Source organism: Solanum lycopersicum, chromosome 11 (genome assembly GCF_036512215.1).
Source record: "Solanum lycopersicum chromosome 11, SLM_r2.1".
NCBI lineage: Eukaryota > Viridiplantae > Streptophyta > Magnoliopsida > Solanales > Solanaceae > Solanum > Solanum lycopersicum.
In genome coordinates, this window is record NC_090810.1 from 9,646,920 (window position 1) to 9,670,978 (window position 24,059).

General features: G+C 33.0%; 2 protein-coding genes across 6 annotated transcripts; one reads left to right on the forward strand and one right to left on the reverse strand.

Annotated features, from left to right (window-relative positions):
- Positions 1-1,051: 1,051 nt before the first annotated feature.
- On the forward strand, positions 1,052-5,048 carry LOC101245609 (NAC domain-containing protein 30). Of its 2 annotated transcripts, XM_004250350.5 has the most exons (4): positions 1,052-1,169; positions 2,159-2,328; positions 2,982-3,253; positions 4,295-5,048. In XM_004250350.5, exons 2-4 carry the CDS (start codon positions 2,169-2,171, stop codon positions 4,796-4,798), a joined length of 936 nt encoding a protein of 311 aa, XP_004250398.1. In that variant the 5' UTR covers positions 1,052-1,169; positions 2,159-2,168; the 3' UTR covers positions 4,799-5,048. The 2 variants fall into 2 exon arrangements, with proteins under 2 accessions (XP_004250398.1, XP_019066418.1); XM_019210873.3 differs by having other exon boundaries at positions 1,054-2,328.
- Positions 5,049-5,488: 440 nt separating this feature from the next.
- Positions 5,489-21,743, reverse strand: LOC101245908 (uncharacterized). Of its 4 annotated transcripts, none has more exons than XM_004250351.5 (12): positions 21,460-21,743; positions 17,119-17,560; positions 14,962-15,362; positions 14,649-14,726; positions 13,688-13,790; positions 12,884-12,972; positions 11,489-11,600; positions 9,385-9,438; positions 9,249-9,297; positions 7,231-7,331; positions 6,067-6,185; positions 5,489-5,990 (listed from the first exon to the last, which is right to left on the reverse strand). In XM_004250351.5, exons 2-12 carry the CDS (start codon positions 17,545-17,547, stop codon positions 5,648-5,650), a joined length of 1,878 nt encoding a protein of 625 aa, XP_004250399.2. In that variant the 5' UTR covers positions 17,548-17,560; positions 21,460-21,743; the 3' UTR covers positions 5,489-5,647. The 4 variants fall into 4 exon arrangements, with proteins under 4 accessions (XP_004250399.2, XP_010312845.2, XP_010312844.2 ...); XM_010314543.4 differs by having other exon boundaries at positions 5,489-6,007; XM_010314542.4 differs by having other exon boundaries at positions 21,484-21,736.
- Between the last annotated feature and the right edge of the window lie 2,316 nt (positions 21,744-24,059).

The following is a 24,059-nucleotide window of genomic DNA, read 5'->3' on the forward strand; positions in this document are numbered from 1 at the left end:
CTTAACAAAAATATTACGGAGATAAAAGCCCTTAAAATTTAAAAGTCGTGGTACCCTCTCAATCTCAAGGTCAATGATGCAAAAAAAAAGGAAGGTTTGAGACTTTTTCGGCATAAAATCCTAACTTACTCCGCTATAATAATCCGACTCGCTATAGCCCAGCACATGCCCACTACAGTGGCCTACTGCCCGCTATCGATAATTGTACAAACTTCGGAGACTCATAAACCATTGAAAAACCCTTTTTTACAGCATAGCTTCTTCCATTGACATCCAAAACCATCCCCTTAATGCCAAGTTTGATTTTGGGAGTTCTACTACTTGGATTCGATTATGTAAAGCTCTACATGTTTCTTAATATCTTAGTTACTAGAATATATATACCAAGGCTAGACATATCACCTCATCCTTATTCTGACGGTTCTAGACCTTATCTCCTTCAGATTTCGTTTAGCCTAAAAATTTTAAGTCACTAACTGAAAATGTTTCTGGCTCAATCTTTTTCACTATTAACCTATTCGTGTCACAATTAAACATATAAATTTATCACACAAAAAAAAAACATTAAACAAATATAAATTTAATTTTAAAATATCCCCCAAAAGACCCTTATTTATGGTATGAGGATACAAAAGTTACTTTCAATTAACAAGTTGGTTGAGAATTATAGAATGAGAAAATCTTAGAGCATAATATAACGGCGGGGGAAGAAGAGGAGGAAGGTGGCGTGTAAATTCGTTGTCACGCCGTCCAAACAATATGCCAACCCCACGCGTAATCATCAATTAACCCTTAGATTGCATTTTTCTTCTTTTATCTATACAAAAATATATAAAAAAAATATTCATATAAAGATGCAAACATTAAATTTTATTAAAAAAACTTTATATTATTAAAAAAAAAACTTGAAAACTCATTGTGTCATATTCATAGAATATTAAAGTAATTCTTTTTCTTTTGTGTACCTCCTTATCACACACACTACTCTTTTACTAACTAGCTAAACAAGTTTTTCTCTTTTCTATATATAAGTAAAAATATTTATCCCCTCACCAACAACATTTCAACTAACACTTTATTTCTCTCATTCTTTAAGTCTCTCTTCTCTTCATCTACAACTCCTTTCTTCTCTCAATCTTGCTCGTCTCTTGTTTCGAGCTTGAATAAGGGTAAAGGGTCTCTCTATCTTTGCATATTTTTTATGTGGTACTTAAACTTAGTAAGTTTTGTGGTGTTTCCATGCAGATGAAGTCACTTATAATTTGTACATTTCGATCTTAAGGTTTTATTAGTTATTTTCTACATTCTTAAGTTGTAACTAGAAGATCATATTGTCAATGGTTGCATGTTTACTTACTTTTATTTCCTCTGTGTAATTCTATGCTATTTTTTGTAGGTATTAATAATTACATTGTAAGATTATGGACCTCCTTTAGCACTTGATTGGTTGAGAAAATATAAAAAGAAAAAAAAAAGGCAATTCTATCATTTTCTTGAATGTCATAATTCATTGGTCATGAAGTGAAAAATGTGTATATGGTAGTGTGTGAAAAGGGTTTTTTCTTTAAGGGATCATGTGTTTTTGAGTGGAATGCACTCAAAGAAATCATTTCAACTTAATTATAATATATACTTTTTTTTTTACAAACAAAAATGAAGTCAATGTTTTCGTCTACTTTTTTATTTTCCTTTTCATCATAGAAATTGCCTAAATGTTACTACCATGAATAGCATGCAACTAATTAAGGTCATTGCAGGCTTATTCATCATCATTTTTCATATTTTCTTGTTTGGTAGGAACCAATTAATTATGATTTCCCATTTTCAAATTTCCAAAAATCAAAAAAATAAAAAGAAGGAAAATAAATCTTGAAAAAATATTTTTAAATTGGAGGACCTTGACCCCACCACCCCAAAGAAAAAAAACAAAAAGAATGAGGTAATGATGACTTTTAATTTGCTCACGAATGGATGTCAATTAATGAGTAGAATCATTACAAATCTTGCAAGATAAGAGAAGTGTAATATTCACACTCTTATAAATATATATTAAAAGTTTCCTTTTCATATTTACTTAACAAAAAGGTGCAAAAAAATATCTTCCAATAGTATATATATATAACTTTTTTTTTTGTTCTCAAAAAATAAAATTTGTTAGATTGATCAAGATGGAAATAGAGTCATGTGTTCCTCCAGGATTTAGATTTCATCCAACAGAGGAAGAACTTGTTGGATACTACCTCAAGAGAAAGATTAATTCACTCAAGATTGATCTTGATGTCATCACTGATATTGATCTTTATAGAATGGAGCCATGGGACATCCAAGGTACATTCATTCTTTTCATCTCTTTAATCTTCTTGTAATTTCCACCTTCTGTTTTAATTTGTTTGTATTACTTTCTTTTCATTTTGTTTTAAAACAAGTGTCTCATACCTTTTTCTGGTGACTCTTTAATTCTGACTTTCTACTTGACATGTTTAAGATCACATGATTAAAGAGTATTTTGATATGTTAAACATATCTTTGGTTCAAGTCTGTACCATTAAAAAAAAAATCTCTTTCTTAAAGTTCATGCCAGATCAAAGTCAGACAAACAAATTAAAACGAAAGAAAACATCATTCACACAAAGATCAGGCAAAGCCCCAGAAACAATGAAAATTGTTACCATACTTGTCATACTATAAAACATGATTTCTATCGATACTACTAGATTATCATCATTCATTACTTAGTACTTCATACGTTCTAATTTATGTGATATAATTTTATTGGGAATAGAGTTTCAGAAAGGAAAAAACTTTGAAATTTATGGTCTAAATATATATGTCCTAGATGTTTATATAACTGTACATATATCATTTTCTTGGGACAGACTAAAAAGAAGAGTGAATCATATAAATTGTGACGGACAAAACCTGTAGTATATATTAGTGATGAGCTAGGTTATTGACATGAGCTTATTGACATGCATGCACAGATAGGTGTAAACTGGGATATGAAGAAGAAAGTGAATGGTATTTTTTCAGCCACAAGGACAGGAAATATCCAACAGGAACTCGAACGAATCGCGCGACGGGGGCCGGATTCTGGAAGGCAACAGGAAGAGATAAAGCAGTGTTATCAAAGGAGAAAATAATAGGGATGAGAAAAACACTTGTTTTCTATAGAGGAAGAGCTCCTAATGGAAGGAAAAGTGATTGGATCATGCATGAATATCGTCTCCAAACTTCTCAACATGGACCTCCTCAGGTTACCTAATATCTCTCTGTTTCAATATGATGTAGTTTGAATCGATACGTATCAAAGTTTAAGAAAGTTTTGAAATTTATCATCTAAAATATGTTAATTTGTGCGACTATAAAAATATTTCATTAAGATTAAATCGAGCATTTAGAAGTTAAACAATTACTGAATATAGTAATGTGTCATTTTTTTTAAAAAATGGATTAAAAAAGAAAAGTTAGTTATTTAATTGGAATAGAGGGAGTATATATATATATTTCTAGGTAGAATATATATACTTCATTGTGATCTTATACATATAACACTTTATTATTCTATTTTATGCTTTATAGAGACATAAATTTTTAAATCACAAATTTTAAAAATCTTAACTTTAAATTTTAAAATTTTGTGTTCAGTCGAACACCTTCGCCAGTTAGAAGTAGTAATTAATATTGTGTCGCGCATGAAATGCTTTCTGTGTCTTTTATTTATTTGAATAAGTTTGTTTCTTTTTGACTGTTGGACTTTTATTATAAAGTGTATTAATTGGCATGGCAAAGTACTAAAAAAGAAACAAGTTTTTCTTGTTCCTTTTTAGGGTTACTTTTGATGTTGGGAAAAAGTTTTGGAGAACATATTTATTGAAAAGACAATCCTTGTTTGTTTGTTCTTTATGTACTTCGTTTCCTGTGGAAAATATAAAGGAGGGGTTTGATTATGTAGTTTGAAAAAATAATAATTTGAAACTTATGGTACGTTAAAATTTAAACATGAAATTACATTTTATACCTATAAAGTTGTCACTAAGTAATTATTTTTGCATTTATATAGAATAGCATTATTCTTATTGGTATTATAGATGAATGTTACACAAAATGAAACAAAGGATAAATGGATTAGTAGCGAAAAGAATAATTTATTGTCACTGAATACCTCTTTTGTTTATAACGATCAAGATTTAGTTCGGAAGTTAATTGAAAACTCTAATTAATAAGAGTGAATAAGATTATTACTCAATTATGTATAATTTACTAACAAGTTTGGTAATTTGTTGTGAATTGACAGGAAGAAGGATGGGTAGTATGTAGGGCATTCAAGAAGCCAAGTCCATCAAACAACAATTATTATATGAGAGGAACCAACACAAGTTATTCAACTAGACCACCTCCATCCCTTTCACAAATGCCAAGTTATTATATTACTAATATTAATCCTCTCAACCAAACATCAAATTTCAATCATCAATTCCCTTTAAATCATCAAATCTCAAGCCAAAATAATATTGGTTATGACAATAATCAACTACTAATTCATGAACTCCCACAACTTGATAGCCCTACTACCATTTCAACAAGTTTGGCTACAAATGATCATCAAGGCCAAAATTCCATCAACAACAACAACAATGAAGATCAATTTTGTGATGAGTGGAGTGTTGATGACAAGTTGTTTGCACCACAAGTTATGGAGGCACCATCTTCTTCTTCTTATTCTTACCCTAATTTTCTGTTAGACGGCAATGATCAAAATCATATGAGTCAATTGCTACATTGTTACCCTGATTTATAGATGAAAATTAATCTTCTATGATCAGTAATAGTTTTTTTTTTTTTTTTTATCTTTTTTAATTGAAACAAAAGAAGAAGTTTGTGCAATTCCTATGAAAAGGTGGCAAATATATATAGAAGGAAATGTTGAAGGGTGCAAGGCACGTTAAAAAAGGTTGCCTTTGAGAATTCTTTTATTGTTTAACTACCTATTGACTGTTTTTAAGATATTTTTTTAACTGTGAATGAACTGATGTTTCATTTTTTTTTAATCTACTTTTCATAGAAGCTTAAATTTTTTGTCCTTGCAATTTTATATTATCCTTGATTTTTCTCCATTATTATGATTAAGATGTTTATCTTTTGTTAAATTAAATTGAAATGAACTTACACAAATTATTACAAAGAAAATACAACAATCGATCACCTAAAGGTGCTAATTTTCTATTAAAAATCCTATAACTTAATATGAAAAAAAAAATGTACGTACAAATAATACATGGATGAAAAATAATATGAGCTGTATATTTGTGTATATATGTAGAAAATATTGTATAACAGTTATATGTAGCCAATTGTTATATCTCATACGCATCGTTCAACATCGACGTAGGCAAGCCACGTACATACATGTATATTTTCAACGTTGTGTTGATTGTATAATTAATTCGATTCCAACCAAAGGGAAACTTATAATCCGTCGTTGCTATGATTTTCATGGTTATAACGAAAATTTTATCAAAATTCCAACCACAGGAAAATAATTCTTTTTCATCAACTCCCCTCCAAATCATGTTCAGGATATCTTATCTCTTTTTAAGTTAATATGTATATTTATATTAAGGGGCAATACAAGTTCAAACATTGTCTTCTAGAGGAAGTTCCTTTGGAAGGATCCAGAAGAAAACCTCGAAGTGAGACCCTGAGACATGTCCGCGGCATCAAGCTTAACATTTTGCCTTCCCGCTGTCAAATCCTTCTCACGATCCCAAGGTTTCCATGGATGATTTCCTTGCCATTCTTCTTTCGTTGATTCCTGCTTTGATTTTTTCTTTGACTTGCTACGAGCCGTCTCTTGATGCTTTTCTACCATAGATTTTGATCGTCTCGCTGTATTATACTGTTTCACCAGTTCAGCATCCACACTTGATCTACTCTTTTCTTGCAGCTCTTTAGAAGCAAGAGCTGAAGCCTCATTGAAAGCCTCCAGATAACTGAAAATACAAAAAAACTGAACTGATGTCTCTAATATCATATCCAAAAGATCTAAATAAGAGAGAATGAACATACTTCATTTTGGCTTTCTGAGCTCGATCTGATGGGGTGTCTGTCCAGGCACTAGTATCACCACGGCCTTCTTTCGAGCTTTTGCTAAAGCTCGTCTTTGAGTGCATGCTCACAACACCAGCCTAAGAAGTCATGCAATACATCATGCACAGTTTCACCAAGTAAAAGAAAGGAAAAACACTTTAGCAGTTTCTCATTCAGAAATTAGTCAAGGATTTCATGTTGTCTTTCTTTTGGATCCCACTATATAGTGCATGGTAACACACATTATGTATTCAAGAATCAATACATGTATGATAACATATGTTGTTATTTTCTTAGAATTACTGTTTCTTGTTCCTTCAGGATAGGGAATAAAATACTGGTAACTTACGGGAAAACATCTGGCGCTGCAATTCAATGAACTCCCCAGAGTCATAGCTTCCCATTCACTTTGTTTTTTCTTCTATTAGATTATTGTTCAATATCAATTCCATTTCAATGATTAAGATATGGTTAAAATAATTTTTTAGGTATATATAATAGATGTCAAACCCCCTTTGACTACTTCGTATGCCTAATTTTTCAGATCTTGAACCCCCTTGTTAAAAATTCTGGCTCCACGACTGGGAGGGACAAGAATTAAGAACAGGTATGTAGCACGAAGCCAGAGACATCAGGATTGACTTCAAGCTTAGACTTCCAGTAAGAAATTATATCGGAATAGTCCAACAATATTGGACCAACCAACTACACCTCAATCCCAACCTAGCGGCGGGTATGGTTAGCCACTTGTGTGTGTATGTATACTATCAATAAATCCCCAACGTTTAGACGGTAACTTATCTTGGCCTGCCAACTACATTCCACTATCCCAGTTTAAAATTCTCTCCTCTTTTTAGTATGAGTGTATATTAACCCCTTATCTCATACTTTGATCTCTTTCATAGCTTGAAAAATATTATTATGATCATTCCTTGTTGGATTTCAATTAACCTATATTTGATATTATTTGTAATATGTCAAATGCATCGATTGAGGCAGCTAGAGTAGTAGAACAATTAGATAAGCAATTATGCATCTTGGCCTGAACATTTAAAAATAGAACCGAGTTTGATCTGTCAAAATCTTAAGGAAAAGCAGCAAAAGGACATTCATCATTATTGAGTGGAAGAAACAAGACCCTACTTTTCTTTCAGGAGGCAGTGTAGTCATCCATTCATCTCTTTTTGGTGCAACTTTGACCTCCATCTCTGCTAACAGCAGATCATCACCTTCCATCGAGATACCTGAAGCAAATAGTAATTTTATTGAAAAGAAATTCCTCCTCGTCAAATCGAATGTTATAACCATACTGGACCATGACTTATCCCAAAATATAGAGCCATAATAAATTACTACCGATGTTCCAGTTTATGTGACACTTCCTTTTAAATCTATTCCAGAAAGAATGACCGCTTACTAAATTTGGATAGATTATAACTTAAAACTTCTCATTTTACCTTGAATGGCAAACTTTTTAGCCACCCACATATTATGACATGTTTAAGACTACAAGTTTCAGAAGTTCCCATTTCTTTCTTAAATAAAAAATTACATGCCCAATCAAATTGATTCACATATGTAGAATACTTAGTTGGAGTTTGAAATTTGTAATCATAGTATAAGAACAACAACATACATAGTGTAATCCCACAAATGGAGTCTGGGGAGGGTAGCGTGTATGCAGACCTTACCATTACCTTGGGAGGTAGAGAGACTGTTTCTAGACCTTTGGCTCAAGAAAACTCATAGTATAAGAAGTTACCAAATATAAGGTGATAGTGTTTATGTTATCAAGTTATTAAAGGGTATAACGTAAACTGTTGACTATGTATGGTAAGCCCCAAGGTCACTACTTTGTGAAAGATAAATTTGGCACAAGGAGGAAATGCACAATTTAATTTGAGAAGACAGACAGTACTCTCTCTACCATTTTTTCTTACTAATAAATTATTTTACAAAGGACCATATCATTTACTAGTTTTATACCAGATATACTTTATAAATGTGGAATAACTGAATAAGCCACCAACAATATGACACAACAAATAGATCTTGGATCTTGACGAACTTCATAACTATATTGTTCAGCGATCCATGCAGCATGACAATCCTCAAGAGAGGGCTCACCTAACAGTGAGTCTAAACGATGCATTTCTGAATTCAACATTAATTGCATAGACACTATCATCTCTATCTCTTCCTAGCTCACATCTGCATGTGTTTGCGCTATCTATATTCAACTGTGTCAGTCTCCTCTAAAGTTGACTGCATATCTTAACGAGAAGCATGGTTGTAGTGGTACATAAACAAACAGGATTCCTGAAATGGATTGTTAACATAGCCAAACCTGCAGATAGTCTTCGTATGTTTTATTCATCAGAAATGGACTATCTAGTACCACAAACGATAGATGGAACCATATATCCTTCAAAGGTGTGGAGCATGACAAAGGAAACAATCACATACCCGGAACAACACAACAACAACATACCCAGTGTGATCCTACAAGTGGGGTCTGGGCAGGGTGGGGTGTAGTCGGTGTACGCAGACCTTACACGCCTACACAAGATTATTGTTTGTGCTGCAAATAGAATTTCTATTGTCTAGTCACATGCACCATAGTGTAGTCCAAGCAATGAGGCATAAAAAAAGTAAAAGAAAGTGGAGTTAGGCTTTAAGTGAGAAGAGTACTTTGGGGATTATAAAATCATGAAAGGTATACTAAGGCAAATTACTTGATGAAGAGCTCCCTTGACAGAGCCCTTTAAGGAATTTTCTCAATCCAGTTTAATTGAACCTCTCTCGAATTCTTCTAGTAAGTATAGACATATGAGTTCATTTCTTTTCCTCTACTTCATTCTAGTAATTGAATGCTAATTAGTGGGTTCAAGTATACTTGCTTGGGTTGATTACTTTCTTCCTTTCGTTCTTATTCTATTTCTACTTTTTGATTTCCTTCTGTTATTTGCATCTTCACACATCCACACCCGAATTGTGTCGGATTGACATGGGTTTGGCAAGAGTCTAACCAACATAGATGGAGTTCACAGACAATTAAGCAATAGCAAAGTTGAATAAAACATTAGGTACCAATCACATAAAATTTGAGCAAGATAGTAGAATAAATGTATGATAAAGCACGTTTAGCAAAATGGACCAACCTTGCAAACGTCTCCACTGGGCAGCTTCACGCATAGCTTGTAATTCTGCCTACAGAACCAAATCTTGTGTTAATAGATCCGTAGTCAAGAGTGTTTTGAGTAATCTTCATACCCAATGGGACACAAAAAAGTGTACCTTCATTTCCTCTTGTTCTTCCTTGCGCTTTATTTTCTCATCCAACACATTCCTCTACAAAAGAAAACAACATCTTGGTAAATTAAATGAAAACAACATTTTTGGAAAACCCAAAATAAACATAGTATACTGTAAATGTTCTCTATAATATAGAAAGTCACAATGTAAGCTCAAGGAACTGAATGAAACAATGGTAGGCCACAATAACTAGAATACCTGATGTTACGGCATCAAATCATAGCAAGTCAAATTTTCATTGTGTTAATTCTGAGTGGTTATATAATATCCTACTGATTTTTCACAATGATAATTCTTTTAGACTAGGAATCAACAAAGTGAGTTGAAAGTGATTTAGTAACAGAACCATCTAGAACTGCAGTCCCTAGGGGAAAAAACCACCATGTGATCCGATCCAACTGACTGTTCTCTAATTACAGTTTTCGAAGTTCCCTGCAAAAGTATGATTTTCTTCCTAAGCATTTTAATTTCTATCAAAAGATGAGAGCATAAGTCATTGCCTGATCCGTTTTTTGTGTACAAGGAAGCCAAATAGACTTTAGCTTTCTTAATTTCCTTCTAAATCCATGTTTAAGTGTCACTTATAAATGTAGAAGATTCAAGAATGCATGAAGGGAGCTATGTTGCTCGGACTCTTCAAAGATGTTGATAAGTGCATGTCGGATCCTCCAAAAATACACTATTTTTGAAGGATCCAACACGGGTGCGGCAACACTTTTGGAGAGTCCGAGCAACTTAGGAAGGGAATACACACGTGAAAAACATATAATAGTACCTTGAATAAATAATAAAGATTGCATGGGGGAAAAAGGAACCACTTCTTTCTTAACTTCCGACATTCTGTTGATAAACTAAATACTAATTTTGTGAAATAAGGTATATGATCTTCCGCCTTCACAACTTCCAGTAGTTTGCTTATAAGTTAAAACGACAGCATGTCTTAATGATTTTTCAACTTCTCGAGTAGGCAGAAGTCTCCACTTCTGTATTTCCCGGTCTTTTTCTCTCCATTTCATTTTCTTAATAAGCTTTTCGACTTCACTGGTTAAACTAAAATTTAAGAATCTATCAACTCCTTAGTAAAATGTTAAGCCAAAAAAGTCACACAATTCATAAGCAGAAAGTGACACTGATGTTAATTGCAAAATTGTGCCAATTGCATCAAAATTTCTTGGCACAAAATTGAGATGATGCACTTTTAGTGTATTTTCAAATATTAATGAAAGGACATGAATCATGAGTTCTTATCTCAACCAAAGAAATGTATGCCAGGAGAACAAGAAAGAAAATGACACCAAATAATTTATTCACACTTAGCTATCCAACTTAGCAATCCTAAGGAACACTAAGAGCCTGTTTGGCTCAGCTTAAAAGCTGGTCAAACTGACTTAAAAGCTGATTTTTGACTTATTTAGCTGTTTGGCAATACTGAAAATAACTTATTTTATTATTTTAAGCCAAAAGTTAAAAGCTGGGGTAGAGGTGCTTTTCTTTTTTTAGCTTATAAGTTGTTTTAAGTTGACCACATTTTTATGTGTTTGCCCTTAATATTTTTATACAATCTCCAAATTACAACATAACCCTAACATCTCTTTCTTCCATTTTTCCCTTTTCACGTTTGGCATTGCAACTTCAGCACTTTTATCCAAACACATAACTGCTTATTTTAAAAATAAGTTTCAGCACTTTCAAAAGTACTTTTTTAAAGCTGCTTTTATTAAGCCCATCCAAACGGGCCCTAAGGCAAATTTGACAAGAACCACTTTGAAATAATGGTCCATCCTCAAAATTAACTAGGTTACCCGAAAAGATGCAACACAAACTAAAAAATTTGGAAATATTCAACATCTCGAACCAAAATATATGGGACAACATTTACACCCAAATGACTAGGAGCAGTTACCCTTGCTTGCGCAGAAAATATGTCCATTTGAAGTTTGATAATGAGAAATAAATGGAAGAAATCTGCATTTAGCCTTGCTATTAGAAAGTCAACACAGGGTTTTAAGCCAGACCTTCATGAAGCTTCTCTTCACATAACAAAATTTGTGAGGAAAATAAATGATTGTATCACTTAATTACTCACTTTATCTGGATCTTGCAAATCTTTAAAGGCTTTGTTCAGCTTGATGAACGCTTGGTGAGCTTCAGGATGCGTGCACTTATCAGGATGCACCATAAGAGACAACTTCCAGTACCTAAAGCATACACCAAAATAACAAATAAATGAGGATGGAGTTTAAAGGTGCATTTAACAGCATGACTGACAGCAGCAGCCACAAGTTAACAGTCAACCAGTGGCTACAAGTTAACAGTCAACTGACGCCTAATCCACGTCTATGGTTCACATACCAACAGGAGTAGTTACACCATCAGGACAAGGAATAAAGAAATAATGCTTCCACTAATTCAAGTGAACAACTAGTGGGTAAAGTTCCTCTTTTATGGTGATGGTTTAAGTGTGTGCCACGCCACAACTGTGTATATAATTATCAAAATATCCACTTATCTCAGGGAACAGTGCTGGATATATAATCCAAAAATCGTATAATAAAGTAGGGGACATCCATTTAACTCCTCCTCAACTAGAAGTACGTGAAGGCAAAATGCTTAACAAATTAAATGACAGCAACTTGAATTACCATTGAGTATAAAAATCGCAAATTATAGATGTAATATAACATATCTCAAAATAATGTATAAGCAAATACGAAAGCAAACATGTTCGAGTATTTCAGTAATCATGAAGGCTACATCTAGTACCGGACAGATGATTTGAATAACTTAAAAGCAAAAGAGGCATTTTGCATATTAGACATTACCTATACACAGAGATATGCAACTTGAATTTGACATTCAGTGATGACATTCAAAAGTGTAACTCAATTTACAGTTTTTTTTTTTTTTGACAAAGGTAACAATGTATTGACGGTATTCAGTGACTCAATATATTCAAGGTTTACACTGATTCAAATTAGCTAGTGATACACAATATCTAAATATAGACTTCAAATTTCAGATTCAGTTTCATCACCGAGCCCTCAAATCACTAGATACTTAGATCAGTATTGTGCAAGGCCAAAAGATCGCTGCACTTCTACAATCACTCAATACTTGTAAGCAACATATGACATGCCATCAGGGAGCATTATTACTATCATCCTCCAGGGAAGTAGCAGCTCGCAGCTGTTCAGCTGCTTCTCTAGGAGATGGGAGATGTACCTCTGACTGGGTTCACTATATTTAAGCACCAAGACTATTCAGGTTCAGAAATCCAACCAAGCATTATTTACAGGAAAAAGGAAAGTCTGGAGCAACTTAGCTCATCTACCAGAGCAAGTTCAAGAAATTGAAGGCCGTATGCAGACAACTTATAACCTTGGGCATCAATAATTTTAAGGATTGAATTCTAACTTACAGATGCTACTCTAATCTTAAATAAAAATTGCTATGGCTCTCCACAAACAAGTATGCAATTTACCTTTTCTTCATGTTGTCACTCAACATATTTCTGTTCGCACCCAAAACATCATATGAGTTGTCAGCATCTGCTACCATGATTCTTGTAACCTAACCAAGTAAAAGTACTCGTTATACACAATTTAGATTGTCAACAAAGAGTTACATAGAAAAGAAGATTCTCAACTCACCTTAACCAAATGAACACAAACCAAACCCAAACCCACAATTATCGGTGTAAAAAAGTGACAAAGCCAGGCTTCACTACATCATATATTTAGAATCCCAAACACTACTAGAAGTTAACAGAACAGAAATAAAAAGCAGCACAGGAAAAGGAAGAGTGGAAGACCAAGAGAAGTTGTAAAGCAGTGACGAGAAAATAAATCACAAGGTTCTGTTACTTTTAGCAATTCAAATTTCTAATTTTGCTAACTGAGAGGAAGAGAGAGAAACAAGCGAACAGACAAAATAAGTACTGTCAGTTTTTGAAAATAAAAAACAACCCCACTTCTTTCAAAAGAAAATACAAATCACAGTACCATATAAATATCACATGGCGGATTCTTTTTTGTATTTTCCAGTGGCTCATATGGGGGTTAATTCAACGTATCTACAAATCTAGAGGGTTAGCTCCATTTGGTTTGGTTAAACTAAAAGGAATGTCAAATAATCATAGAACTAATTATCAAACCAAATTTCAACTGTAATTATGTCAGATTGAAGGTACTAAGAAAGATCACACAAGTATGATTGTTAAGGAGAAAATTACATGAAAGAGACAACAGATAGACCAATAGGGAAGAGAAGAGAATGGAAAACGAACCTCTTCAAAACGTTCAGCCTCGTTTGCTGATTCTACCTCAGTCACCAAAGCAGGAGGTGGGGGTCCTATAAACAATTCAGTATCTTCTTCCAGCTCAACATCCCTGGAAACATTTGTCAGAGACACTTAGTGCAGTTCACTTTAGTCTGGTATAACATAGATGACATCCTAACTGTTATTTGAAGCTTCTTGAGTGTGGAAGGGATAACTATTAAACTTCTGTGAGCAAGAAGTACTTGTAGAAACAACAAAGAGAGGCTGATCAAACCTGTGAGCTCCTCTAAGAAGATCATAGTACTTCTTGTGTTAATATGTCAATACGACATGGGTGTGGATGTGGGATCCACACCGGATTTGGTCAACTTACCTCCAGCTCCTAGACTACATATATGACCGAGAACACAGAAATATAGATTAATTGGGTATTTGGTTTGATTTTTGGGTTTATGCCATATATATATAGAGAGAGGAGTTATATAAAGTATGAGAATGCTCTGCTATGACTACAAGATATCTTATGATTATGATTAAAATATTAGGGTTTACAAAGAAACAAATTTTATTAGTTTCAGTTCAGTAATTTTAATTAATCGAAATATATACTTTACATGATGTAATTTATATTTATTAGTCGTAACAGAGCACCTGTATCTGCATTCAGATCCATACCCCCAGAATCCTAAAATGTATGTGATGAAGAACCCAAGCCCTAGATCTACACCCACATCCAATAGTCTGACCAACATAAATTAAAATTTACCAGACGTGATGCATTGTTATCAATGCTGTAGAACGGTCTAGTTGATTAGGCTAAGTAAAGAATCAAGTATCTACTCCCTTGAGCACATTCCAAATAGAGTTAACGTTAAATACCAATAGGGTCAATTAGTGTTATAAAAAACAAATCCACAAGTACACATCTAAGTGAGGCAATAAACTGCAATGGAGAATTGAAGTTTACCTCAGCTCCGCTTGTGCTTCAGTCAACTTAGCTGCGGCAGCAAGTAGTTCTGCAGAAGGCATTGCAGGACCAATCACCCTGCACAAGCGCAAAGGAGATCAAATTAAAATAAGACAACTTAGGACTAGAATGAGGTTTTGATAAAAGAAGAAACCACCTACTCAACCATCACCACTGCCTTTTATTTCTCAGGTAAAAAAAGGAAAAGTGTAATTCCTTTTTACTTTTGTGTTTGGGGAGGGAGGGGGTGAGGGACAAGGACTTCTCTCTATGTAATATAACAAATTTGGAGGCGGAAACCTTCTTTACTAACCTCTTTTTTGGGCCAGTATCTTCTTCGGCAGGCAAGCTTAAATTAGCATCGTAAGCGGTAGCACTATCGCTTGACAAACTCAAATTGGCATTATGACCACCAGCTGCTTCATTTGGCAAACTCAAATTGGCATTACAATGTTCCTGTGCAACTCCCGAATCCAACGGCTTGGACTGCTCATCATTTTGATGCAACTCTTGACTTTGAAGTTGCATTTGGGAGCGGATTAAGGGTCCTACAGTCTCCAAAGTAGGAAATGCTTTTGATGGTAATAGAAAAACATGATCACCCGTTTCCTTAAGGTTTAAGGAGAGGAACAGTTTTCGCAGACGCTTGACCAACAATTTTTCAGATAAACCCCTTATATCTACAGCTTGTCCATCATCAATCATTTGAAGAAGCTGTATTGAATTTACAGAAGACGTTAGCTGAATTTGGCTCATTGTTATATCTCAATATAAACTTGAAGATAAAACAATAATGGTTTAAAATCCTGAAATACCAAGTGTGCACTAATAAACCAAAGGAAAAAAGAAAACATAGGGGAAGGGGATAAGTGCACTATCTCGGACAAGTATACCAAATCCTTAATTTAGGGACATATTTTATGTTATTTATGATCGAGTAGAAGCTTATAGATACAAGTTGTTTTCTTAAGGTAAATAACTTTTTTAATAATGGACACAAGTTTCTTTTTTTTTTTGGATAAAGAGGACACGAGTTCCTTTGTTAAGGTTAAAACTTTTTTAATAATGGTAAAATCTACTGTATACCAGCAAGTCAAAAAGTAGAGACTCTACAACATATACGTTCACAACGAATGACACCCAATCTGCTATAGTCTATACACATAGGAATGCTCATGGACACAAGTATATTCCTATATGCCTACAAAAACAAATACGTCATGTATATACTCACTAAAACGAAGTAGAAAGGGATTCTTTTGACACAAACTAGGATATTGCAGGGGGGTTACATATAGATGGAATTTTCTGGAAGGGTAAAAATTCTAGTTCTTCATTAAGTATTCACTTGGTAAGGTCCTTGAATAATGCAAACAATGCAGCCTTTTCTTGGCAGATCATTTGGAAAAATAGCTCATCACTGAAAGTCAGAATCCTCACCTCGAAAGCACCTACATGACCTAATTTAACACAAGAATTCTACAGCGAAGAGTAAAGACGTGGCGATTTGCAGCAAACTTTGTCAGAAGACAAGAGAATATAAATGAATTGTCACACTGTAAGATGGCTCAACTCATTGGACACTGTGCAATCTAAGCATGGACTCTCTAATTCCTCAATATTGAAGCAATGCAGGTTGCTGGATTTAGTGCAAAACTCAGCAATACTATTGAGCTAGAGCCTAGAGTTAGAATGTGATAACTATTGTTATGAAATATAAAGAAAAGGACAGCTCCTAATAAAAGGAACTCCAGCAAGTGGAAAGGGAGCTATTCTTTGTGTTTCATCTTTATGAATTTTGATAAGCATTTTGTTAACAGCATCTCATACTTTTTGTTCCTTGCAACTTCTTCGTGCCAGTTTTGACACATACCTCACTTTTAAAAGAAAAACAAAGTGTTCCATCCGACCATATTATCCAACTCCTCAATTAAAATAACATTTTTGGTCAAACCATTTATTTATTTAACACAAACCTAAAGATAAATTACTTGATAATATACAGAGCCGTTGGCTTACTTTCTACTCCTTGTCTCGAATTCTTTTTCAATTTCCCCTACCAAGAATCCAAGGAAAAAATCTACCATTAAGAATCTCAAATGCACTAGTAGCATTTTTCGTGTAGTTTCAGAATACATAAATCTTCTATTCAAAAAAGTACATTATGAAATATGTCTGCTTTAGGATCAAACATTGGTAAAGTTTCTCAAAAAATGAATGCTTCATAAGTAAGTGAATTAATGCACATCTAGTTAAGAACAAAATTTGGTCATTACAACTTCCAAGAATTTATATGTATCAATTGTTTAACTATAAAATTTGATGATGATTTCTTTATTAAACTAATTAATATTGTAATTTCTTCCATTATCACACCATGGGAAAAAATGAGTAGCAATAACAATAACAACAATAAAACAGTAACTACAATTAATTAGCAAATTACAGAAGAACAATTAAAATGTAGTACCTGTTTCAAATCACCAGCTACAGTAGGGAACTCCTGCAATATGCCTTTGACCACATCCCCAGGACTATCCCTTCGCCGCTCGGGCTGGAAGTCATCACAGTCTGACCCGGAACCGGTGTCCGATTCACTAGAATCTGAATACTTCCTCTTTCCCTCTGGTTTCGATCTCCTACTACTGCTGCTGCCTCTATGCTCCCGCTTCTTCGCAAGCTTCTTTTTTCTCTTCGCCCTCTCCCTATGCTTATCACTCCTTGAGGAGCTCCTTCGACTCCTCTCCCCCTCGCGACGCCGTTTGTGCCGACGCTTTCGCCGTTTTTCATCTTCAGAGGAGCTATCAACTTCATAGTCAGATTCAGAAAATGATTCAGATGAGGAAGTGGCTGATTCTTCTTGTTTTCTTTTCTTCCTTCTGCTCGAACTCTCTCCCATGGTGATCCTTGTTCTGCAGGAGAAATTCAAGTTGGAGATTATTAGAAGCTTTTGTCTATCCTGGTTGCTGATCACAAATTTGTTAAATTCTGGGACGCAAGTGTCCAGTTCAAAACAATTTCTGGTTTTTTGTCATCCATTAGTTTAAATATAAAAGGATTGTATTTTCCCTTATACACTCCATTATTTTTTCACTAGTGACGGTGTGCCTGTGAGCAAACAATGGAAAAGAGAAGTCAAATAGATAAAAGAGGCTGAGGAAGAGGATCGCCAACAGAGTATAATGAGAAAACTTGATGAAATACAATATCCTCATACATCTATTTGTGTAATTAATAGACTGTTAGGATTCTTAGAGAAGGATCGAGTCGCAGGACAATGAACAAACAACAGGAAATCTAAATCAATTGACTTCAATTTTCCCTTGCCTTTGTTTGAATTCCTAGATCGACCCAATTTTGCATATAACTTCAGCTCATTGAAGGGAGATTGAAACCTTAGAGTTCAATGGAAGAGAGAACTCCGATCTCTTGCTTTTTACTGAAATATGACTTACCGATTTATTCATCAAAAGCCCCTTTAAATAGGAGTTTTATTACATCAATAGGAAATCTAATTTTCATGAAAGTAGGAGACCTAAAACCTATTCCAAAGCTAATGACTATAACTTAACATAATCCTTGTAGAACTATGAAATATAAACCGTATTCTAGAATAATAAATGCAGCTACTAAAATTATAATTAAATACTTAATTTAAAGGTTTCCAACGCATCCACAACTAGACACTGCTTTTTTTATTTGGCATTACAGAAGGAGTACTTTTTTTTCCAAATGAGCTTGAGACGCATGATCAAACAACTAAGCAGATCAAATCAACTTCATCATCTTCCTACTAACATTTTTTCTTACTGATGCAATGCTTGATTATTGATAGAATGATTATCCTTGTAAATGCCTTAAAAGAAGTTGTGATCATTTTTCGAATCCCAGTAAAATTAGTCACAAAACATGACTGATGCACGAGAGTATAAAGATCCAAGGGAAGCAAACTCACACAAACTATGTTTAAAATGTGAAGAAGCATCATAAAAAACTGTCAAATTGTGAGAATATTCATCAATTCTTTCTTATTCTTTTCATCAATCCTAAAAAGGGGAACATAATTACTACTCTCTCTAGGGAAAACAGTTTTCCAAAATGGTCAGCAAAACAGAGATAATACTTCATGAGAAATTAATTCCTCTCCCTCCGTCATTTCACAAAGATCAATTTATATGTTCTTCTCATTATCTTATTGACGCAATCCATTGAATTATTTTTTATACAAAGGAGTGACTACACACCCTCACAAGTGTCACATATGATATAACCAGAAATTTGTGAAGATATGCCACTGAAGCTATAGCAGAAGAATTCAGGAACAAGAGATTAATTCTGTACTTGAGCAAAAGGAGCAGTCTATCTTGATGACTCAAAAACTATCAATAGAGCAGTCTCTTTAGGACTGCTTTCTTTCATGTCAGCGTAAATACTTTATAAAGTAGCGATGAACACTTAGTTGAGGGTCATTACAAAGAAGCGCCCACTTAGAATGTTTACAATTGCGGGATTAGAATAGTAAGAGAAAAGAAGCAGAATAGGATGGAGTTTAAAGATGAAAATAAGAGTGACGCTTTCCTAGGGAACAAAATATACCTAATTAGCATTTAGTAACGGAAATCAACTTATAAATTGGTAAAATGCTCTCAACTGAAGATGACTTCATTACCAAATTCAAACTCGAGATTTTGGTTACGAGAGGAGACTAGGAGAGAACCACCCCTTCCTTCAGTGGTTATTTTGCATCTGCAACTGCGCAGAACCATTAACCACAACCTTGATACTATGTATGTCTTGACTATTTATATGAACTTGGCAGTGGTTTGCTTGAGAATCTTTACTAACATGATCCATATTAATCCATATACTAAACCAACCAATTCATATATACTTTATCTTATTTGTTCAACATCTTTCTCGATTAGTCATTGCCTATTGGTTAATATGTATGTATTTTGTATAGATATAATCTTTCAATGTATTCATTCCTATATTAGTTATAACTATATATATGTATTGTAGTATTTTTATTTTCTCACTAGTCATTGCATATATATACCAAAATATTCATTTGTATGATAGTTAACTCTATTATTTATTTATTTTAGCATTTATGTTTCTAACTTAGTATTCACGTTTAGTTTAGCCATTATCATATTTAGCTAATATCCAAGTATTTTATATGTATATACTAGATAAATTGCCCGTGCTCCGCATGGGTGCCCAATGTCACTATTTCTTTCCCATACTAATTACTTTAAGCAACTTTCACTTCATAAGTATCAACTAATTTAAGCAACATTTGACTTCATAATGTTAAATTTAAGACCCTTTTATATATAAGGAACTTCAAACAAAGGAATTTTGGTGAACATAAAAATGAAAACGAATTTGTTAGTAATCAAATTATGAGTAAATCAATTATATTTGATAATTCAAGAGGTCGGTCAAATTGAGATCACGAAGGATTCTGTAGTGAGGTCCGCTCAGGTAAGCACGGACCCAACCATTGAGAACATCACAAGAGTTCTGTTGCTGATCTGCTCTTTTATGACTCAAAAGTTTTCATATGCACAAAGAAAACCACAATCAAGACAAAACAACAGACATTCCGTCAGAAACTATGAATCACAAAGAAGTGATAAATCAATAATTTAACTGTTACAATAAGGGTAAGTAAACGACCAAAATGTTATCAAAGTAAAATGCGAAGATGTTGAATGTCTTATTTGCGTCTGTACCATTCGCAATGCCGAAATGCAACAAAAGAAAGGAAAAAACTTTGAACAAACGCACAAAATTGCTAGCTTGAATATCAGTTGTTACATAGCAGAATTATTGAGACGGTACAATATTAAACTCCATACCAAACAACATTTAGGGAAAAATAAGAACAAACACAGTAGTAATAGAATTAGGACTCGAGCCCTTGGCACCAATGCAACTTCGTACACAAAACATCTTGTACAATGTTTGCCAGATCGCAATATCTTGGGGCAAAATAGAAGACGATTATGTGCAAGTTGTTGGGACAAAATGAAAGATGATTATGTGCAAACAAAGATTGATGGTCAGTTAAAGGCTTGGCGATGTTTAACATCATGGAACAGGACATTCTGTTCTGCATGTTACAAGTCTGAAGAAAGAGAAGTTGATTGTTGCTCTATCTAGAATAGACAAACAGAAGCTAAAGGGGAATTACGACCTAATCATCATTCCGAGACAAAAATCTAATCCAAATAAGCGAAACTCATCACTTATTGCACCTAATCACAGATGACCATTCTTCCTAACAAAAAGGCAAACACATAGTGAGCATGACACAATTGGCAGATCAAATTTTGAAACATCTGCACTATGTATATACATCAAGGTCGTCAACTCCATCATATAGCAATACCCAGACGTAAACATGAGAAATGGGTGGGTACATTTCCGAACATTTACCGAAACCAGTAATACTGAAGCAATTAGCTACTAAAGTTAGAGCTTTAGTGGTCGGCTAAATCTATAAAAATTTTAGAGAAATCTTACATGAGCATATTCCAAGTATTGGGTTTATTTATTTTCTTGCAAAATTGGAAACGTGTAATTTCTCTGCAGAATGCCCAAATTCAGAAAATTTCCAGACAATAACAAAAGAAAAACAAAATTAGAACAACAGACACATGATTTAAGATTCTTTTCCATGGTTGTAGAAACATAGAAAGATGGAAATTGCAGCTCCATGGGTCTCTGATCAGCAGACATGCAAAGATTCTAGGGTTCAAATAAAAGAAATTATAGAGCCATAGTTGAAGAGAACACATACCACAATTGAGAGAGAAATAGTTACCAGATTGCAATAACAGCAAGTGAATGGTCGACCACACACTGAAGAAGAATAAAGGAGAATATGGCAAGAGCTCTTCGATGGGTTTGTTGTTTTTTAAATCCAAGAAGAAAGCCCTTTGCAAGCGTAACACCAAAAAAATGAATAAAAGAAATAAATCGATTAAAATGACCAGAACCTTATTTCCTTATATACAACTATAGTAATTTATATTCCTAACTTTAGTATTTACGTTTTAGTTAGTCCATTATCATCCAGCAATAATATAAGTTTGTTTGTTTGTTTATAATGGAACTAGAAAACATATTCGTGCAGTATATGAGTCAATTTAGAAAAAAGTTTTTAACATAGAAATTTTGTCAAACAAATATGATGAAATTTTTCGATCTTCCGTGAAATATAAACGAACGATAACTTTTTTATTATTATATTTTCTTTAAAAATTAAAAAATATATTTAAAAAAATTATATTTTTTAAATGCAAATTTTCGTATGTGATTCTAATAGTAGTAGGTTTATTTCTTTTATTAGATAGTACAAAATATTTGTTTTTCGGAAATTTCTTTGACTAAAAATAAAATAATAAAACATGATTAGGAATCAAATAACTAATCTGAACTCATTGAGATAATCCTTCTTGGCTTGTATTTGGGACCACCAGTGGTGAGCTCGATCGGCTTTAAATTTCTGATTTTTTCTTTGCATATGTTTCTCACGAAGTGAGGGCATAGTCATCCTTCAATCTTTCTTTCTTGGCTTTAAAAAGAGTCAAAATTTCCTTTTTTTCGATCATATTCATTCAAACACATTTTCTATACACATAATATTTATAATAAGCTCAAAACACCAAAAATAAAATGAGATGAGAATACAATTATGCATAAAATATAAAGTAATAATATAATATAAATATATGCTTTCGGCTGAATATCACTCCACAATTTTAACATCTATAGTTAGAGGTTTTTTTTTTTTTAAAAAAAAAAAAGAGAAATCACACAGAATAGGAAAACTAGTAATGGAATAAAGAATGATTGTCTTCAAGCCTTACGGAATAGCCTCTCATTTCTCAAAGAAACAATAAGTAAAATGAATTTAATTAGTTGTGGGGAGAATATGCTTAGAAAAATATTGACGCTTAACAAAGTTTAAATAGCTATTAGAAATTAAATATAATCATTAATGTTGCAATTATTTTTTTAAAAATGAAGTGTTGTAATTAGTGCTAACATTTTTTTTAATATTAAAATATAGTGCTAACATCTTTTTAAAAAATTAAAACGAGTGCTAACGTTTGTTTACTTCTAATTTTAAATTTTAAATATATAGTTAAATCCAATTATTTTGTAATATAAGACTAACATTTCTGTTTAAAAAAAAATACTCTCTTTCTGTATTAGTAGCATTTATTGCAATTATTTAAAATAACTTCTCATTCCAAAGGTAACGGCTAAGCAAAATTACCCCATTTCTTTATTAATACCATGTAATTTTTCCAATTAAATAATTGTTAAATAGTATTGAAATTATCCATTTACTGCAATTAATGCTCATAATAAAGAGAGACAGTAATTTTTTATAAAGACTTTTTAATAGAAATTGAAGAAAACATTTCAAAGTTCTGAGAAAATAGAGAAATAGTAATACTGGCCAATGAGCTATGCCACATCATCGAGCTAACCATACAGGCTTTTTGATATTTTACAAGTTAGGCCGGGCTAGCTTATTTTTGGCGTGGGTCAGAAAATGGTCGGCCCAACCCAAAAAATGGGCTACAGGCTTGACGGGTCAACCTATTTTTTAAAAAAAAATTATATTTTTTTTAATTATTAAATTAAATTTTAAAGTATAATTTAAAATATTATTATAAATATCGACAAAACAATATTACATGATGTTATGTTAGTATTTGTTAATCAAATCAAAATAAAATTATTTTTATAATATTTATTAGGGATAATTTCAGAGACCTCCATGTTTCGCTCTATAACACTCACCTCCCTTTTAATTTACGATATTATGTCTACCTCCCTTATTTTCATTTACTTGTAACCATTCTTTAAACCTATTTAAAATAAATATAAATTAATATAGATTTGACAATTTTACTCTTTTTTATATAAATTTCTTCTTATTCATAAATATTATATAAAAAAATAACTTATTTAACAAATTTTTTAAAAATAAATTAACACAAAGACTTGTTTTTTAATCCAACAAAGATCAAAGTCTTCAACTAAGCTTACCCACATTTTCACCAAATATTCTTTTTATCTCTATTTCACCTTTACCAATTCACGTAAATTTTTTCCCCACAATAACCCATCATTTTTCGGCAACAATTTCTTCAAATAGAAGACAAAATTGAACTTCCCAAGAAACAAATTCGATAAGAACGATAATATTTTGTTTTAGTTAAACATTTACACAAGCGAAGAAGAAACATGATCCAACGAATAAGAGCCTGTTTGGCTCAGCTTAAAAGCTGGTCAAACTGACTTAAAAGCTGGTTTTTGACTTATTTAACTGTTTGGCAATACTCAAAATAGCTTATTTTAAGTTAAAAAAAACTTATTTTA

Excerpts from the sequence above, each read along its gene's own strand:
- LOC101245609 (XM_004250350.5), top strand. The coding sequence starts at position 2,169 with ATGGAAATAGAGTCATGTGTTCCTCCAGGATTTAGATTTCATCCAACA. Across the intron at positions 2,329-2,981 it reads GGAGCCATGGGACATCCAAG|ATAGGTGTAAACTGGGATAT; the intron begins GTACATTCATTC and ends ATGCATGCACAG. Across the intron at positions 3,254-4,294 it reads CTCAACATGGACCTCCTCAG|GAAGAAGGATGGGTAGTATG; the intron begins GTTACCTAATAT and ends GTGAATTGACAG.
- LOC101245908 (XM_004250351.5), bottom strand. The coding sequence starts at position 17,547 with ATGGGAGAGAGTTCGAGCAGAAGGAAGAAAAGAAAACAAGAAGAATCA. Across the intron at positions 11,601-12,883 it reads AGTGACAACATGAAGAAAAG|GTACTGGAAGTTGTCTCTTA; the intron begins GTAAATTGCATA and ends TGTATGCTTTAG. Across the intron at positions 7,332-9,248 it reads CCAGTGGAGACGTTTGCAAG|GTATCTCGATGGAAGGTGAT; the intron begins GTTGGTCCATTT and ends TATTTGCTTCAG.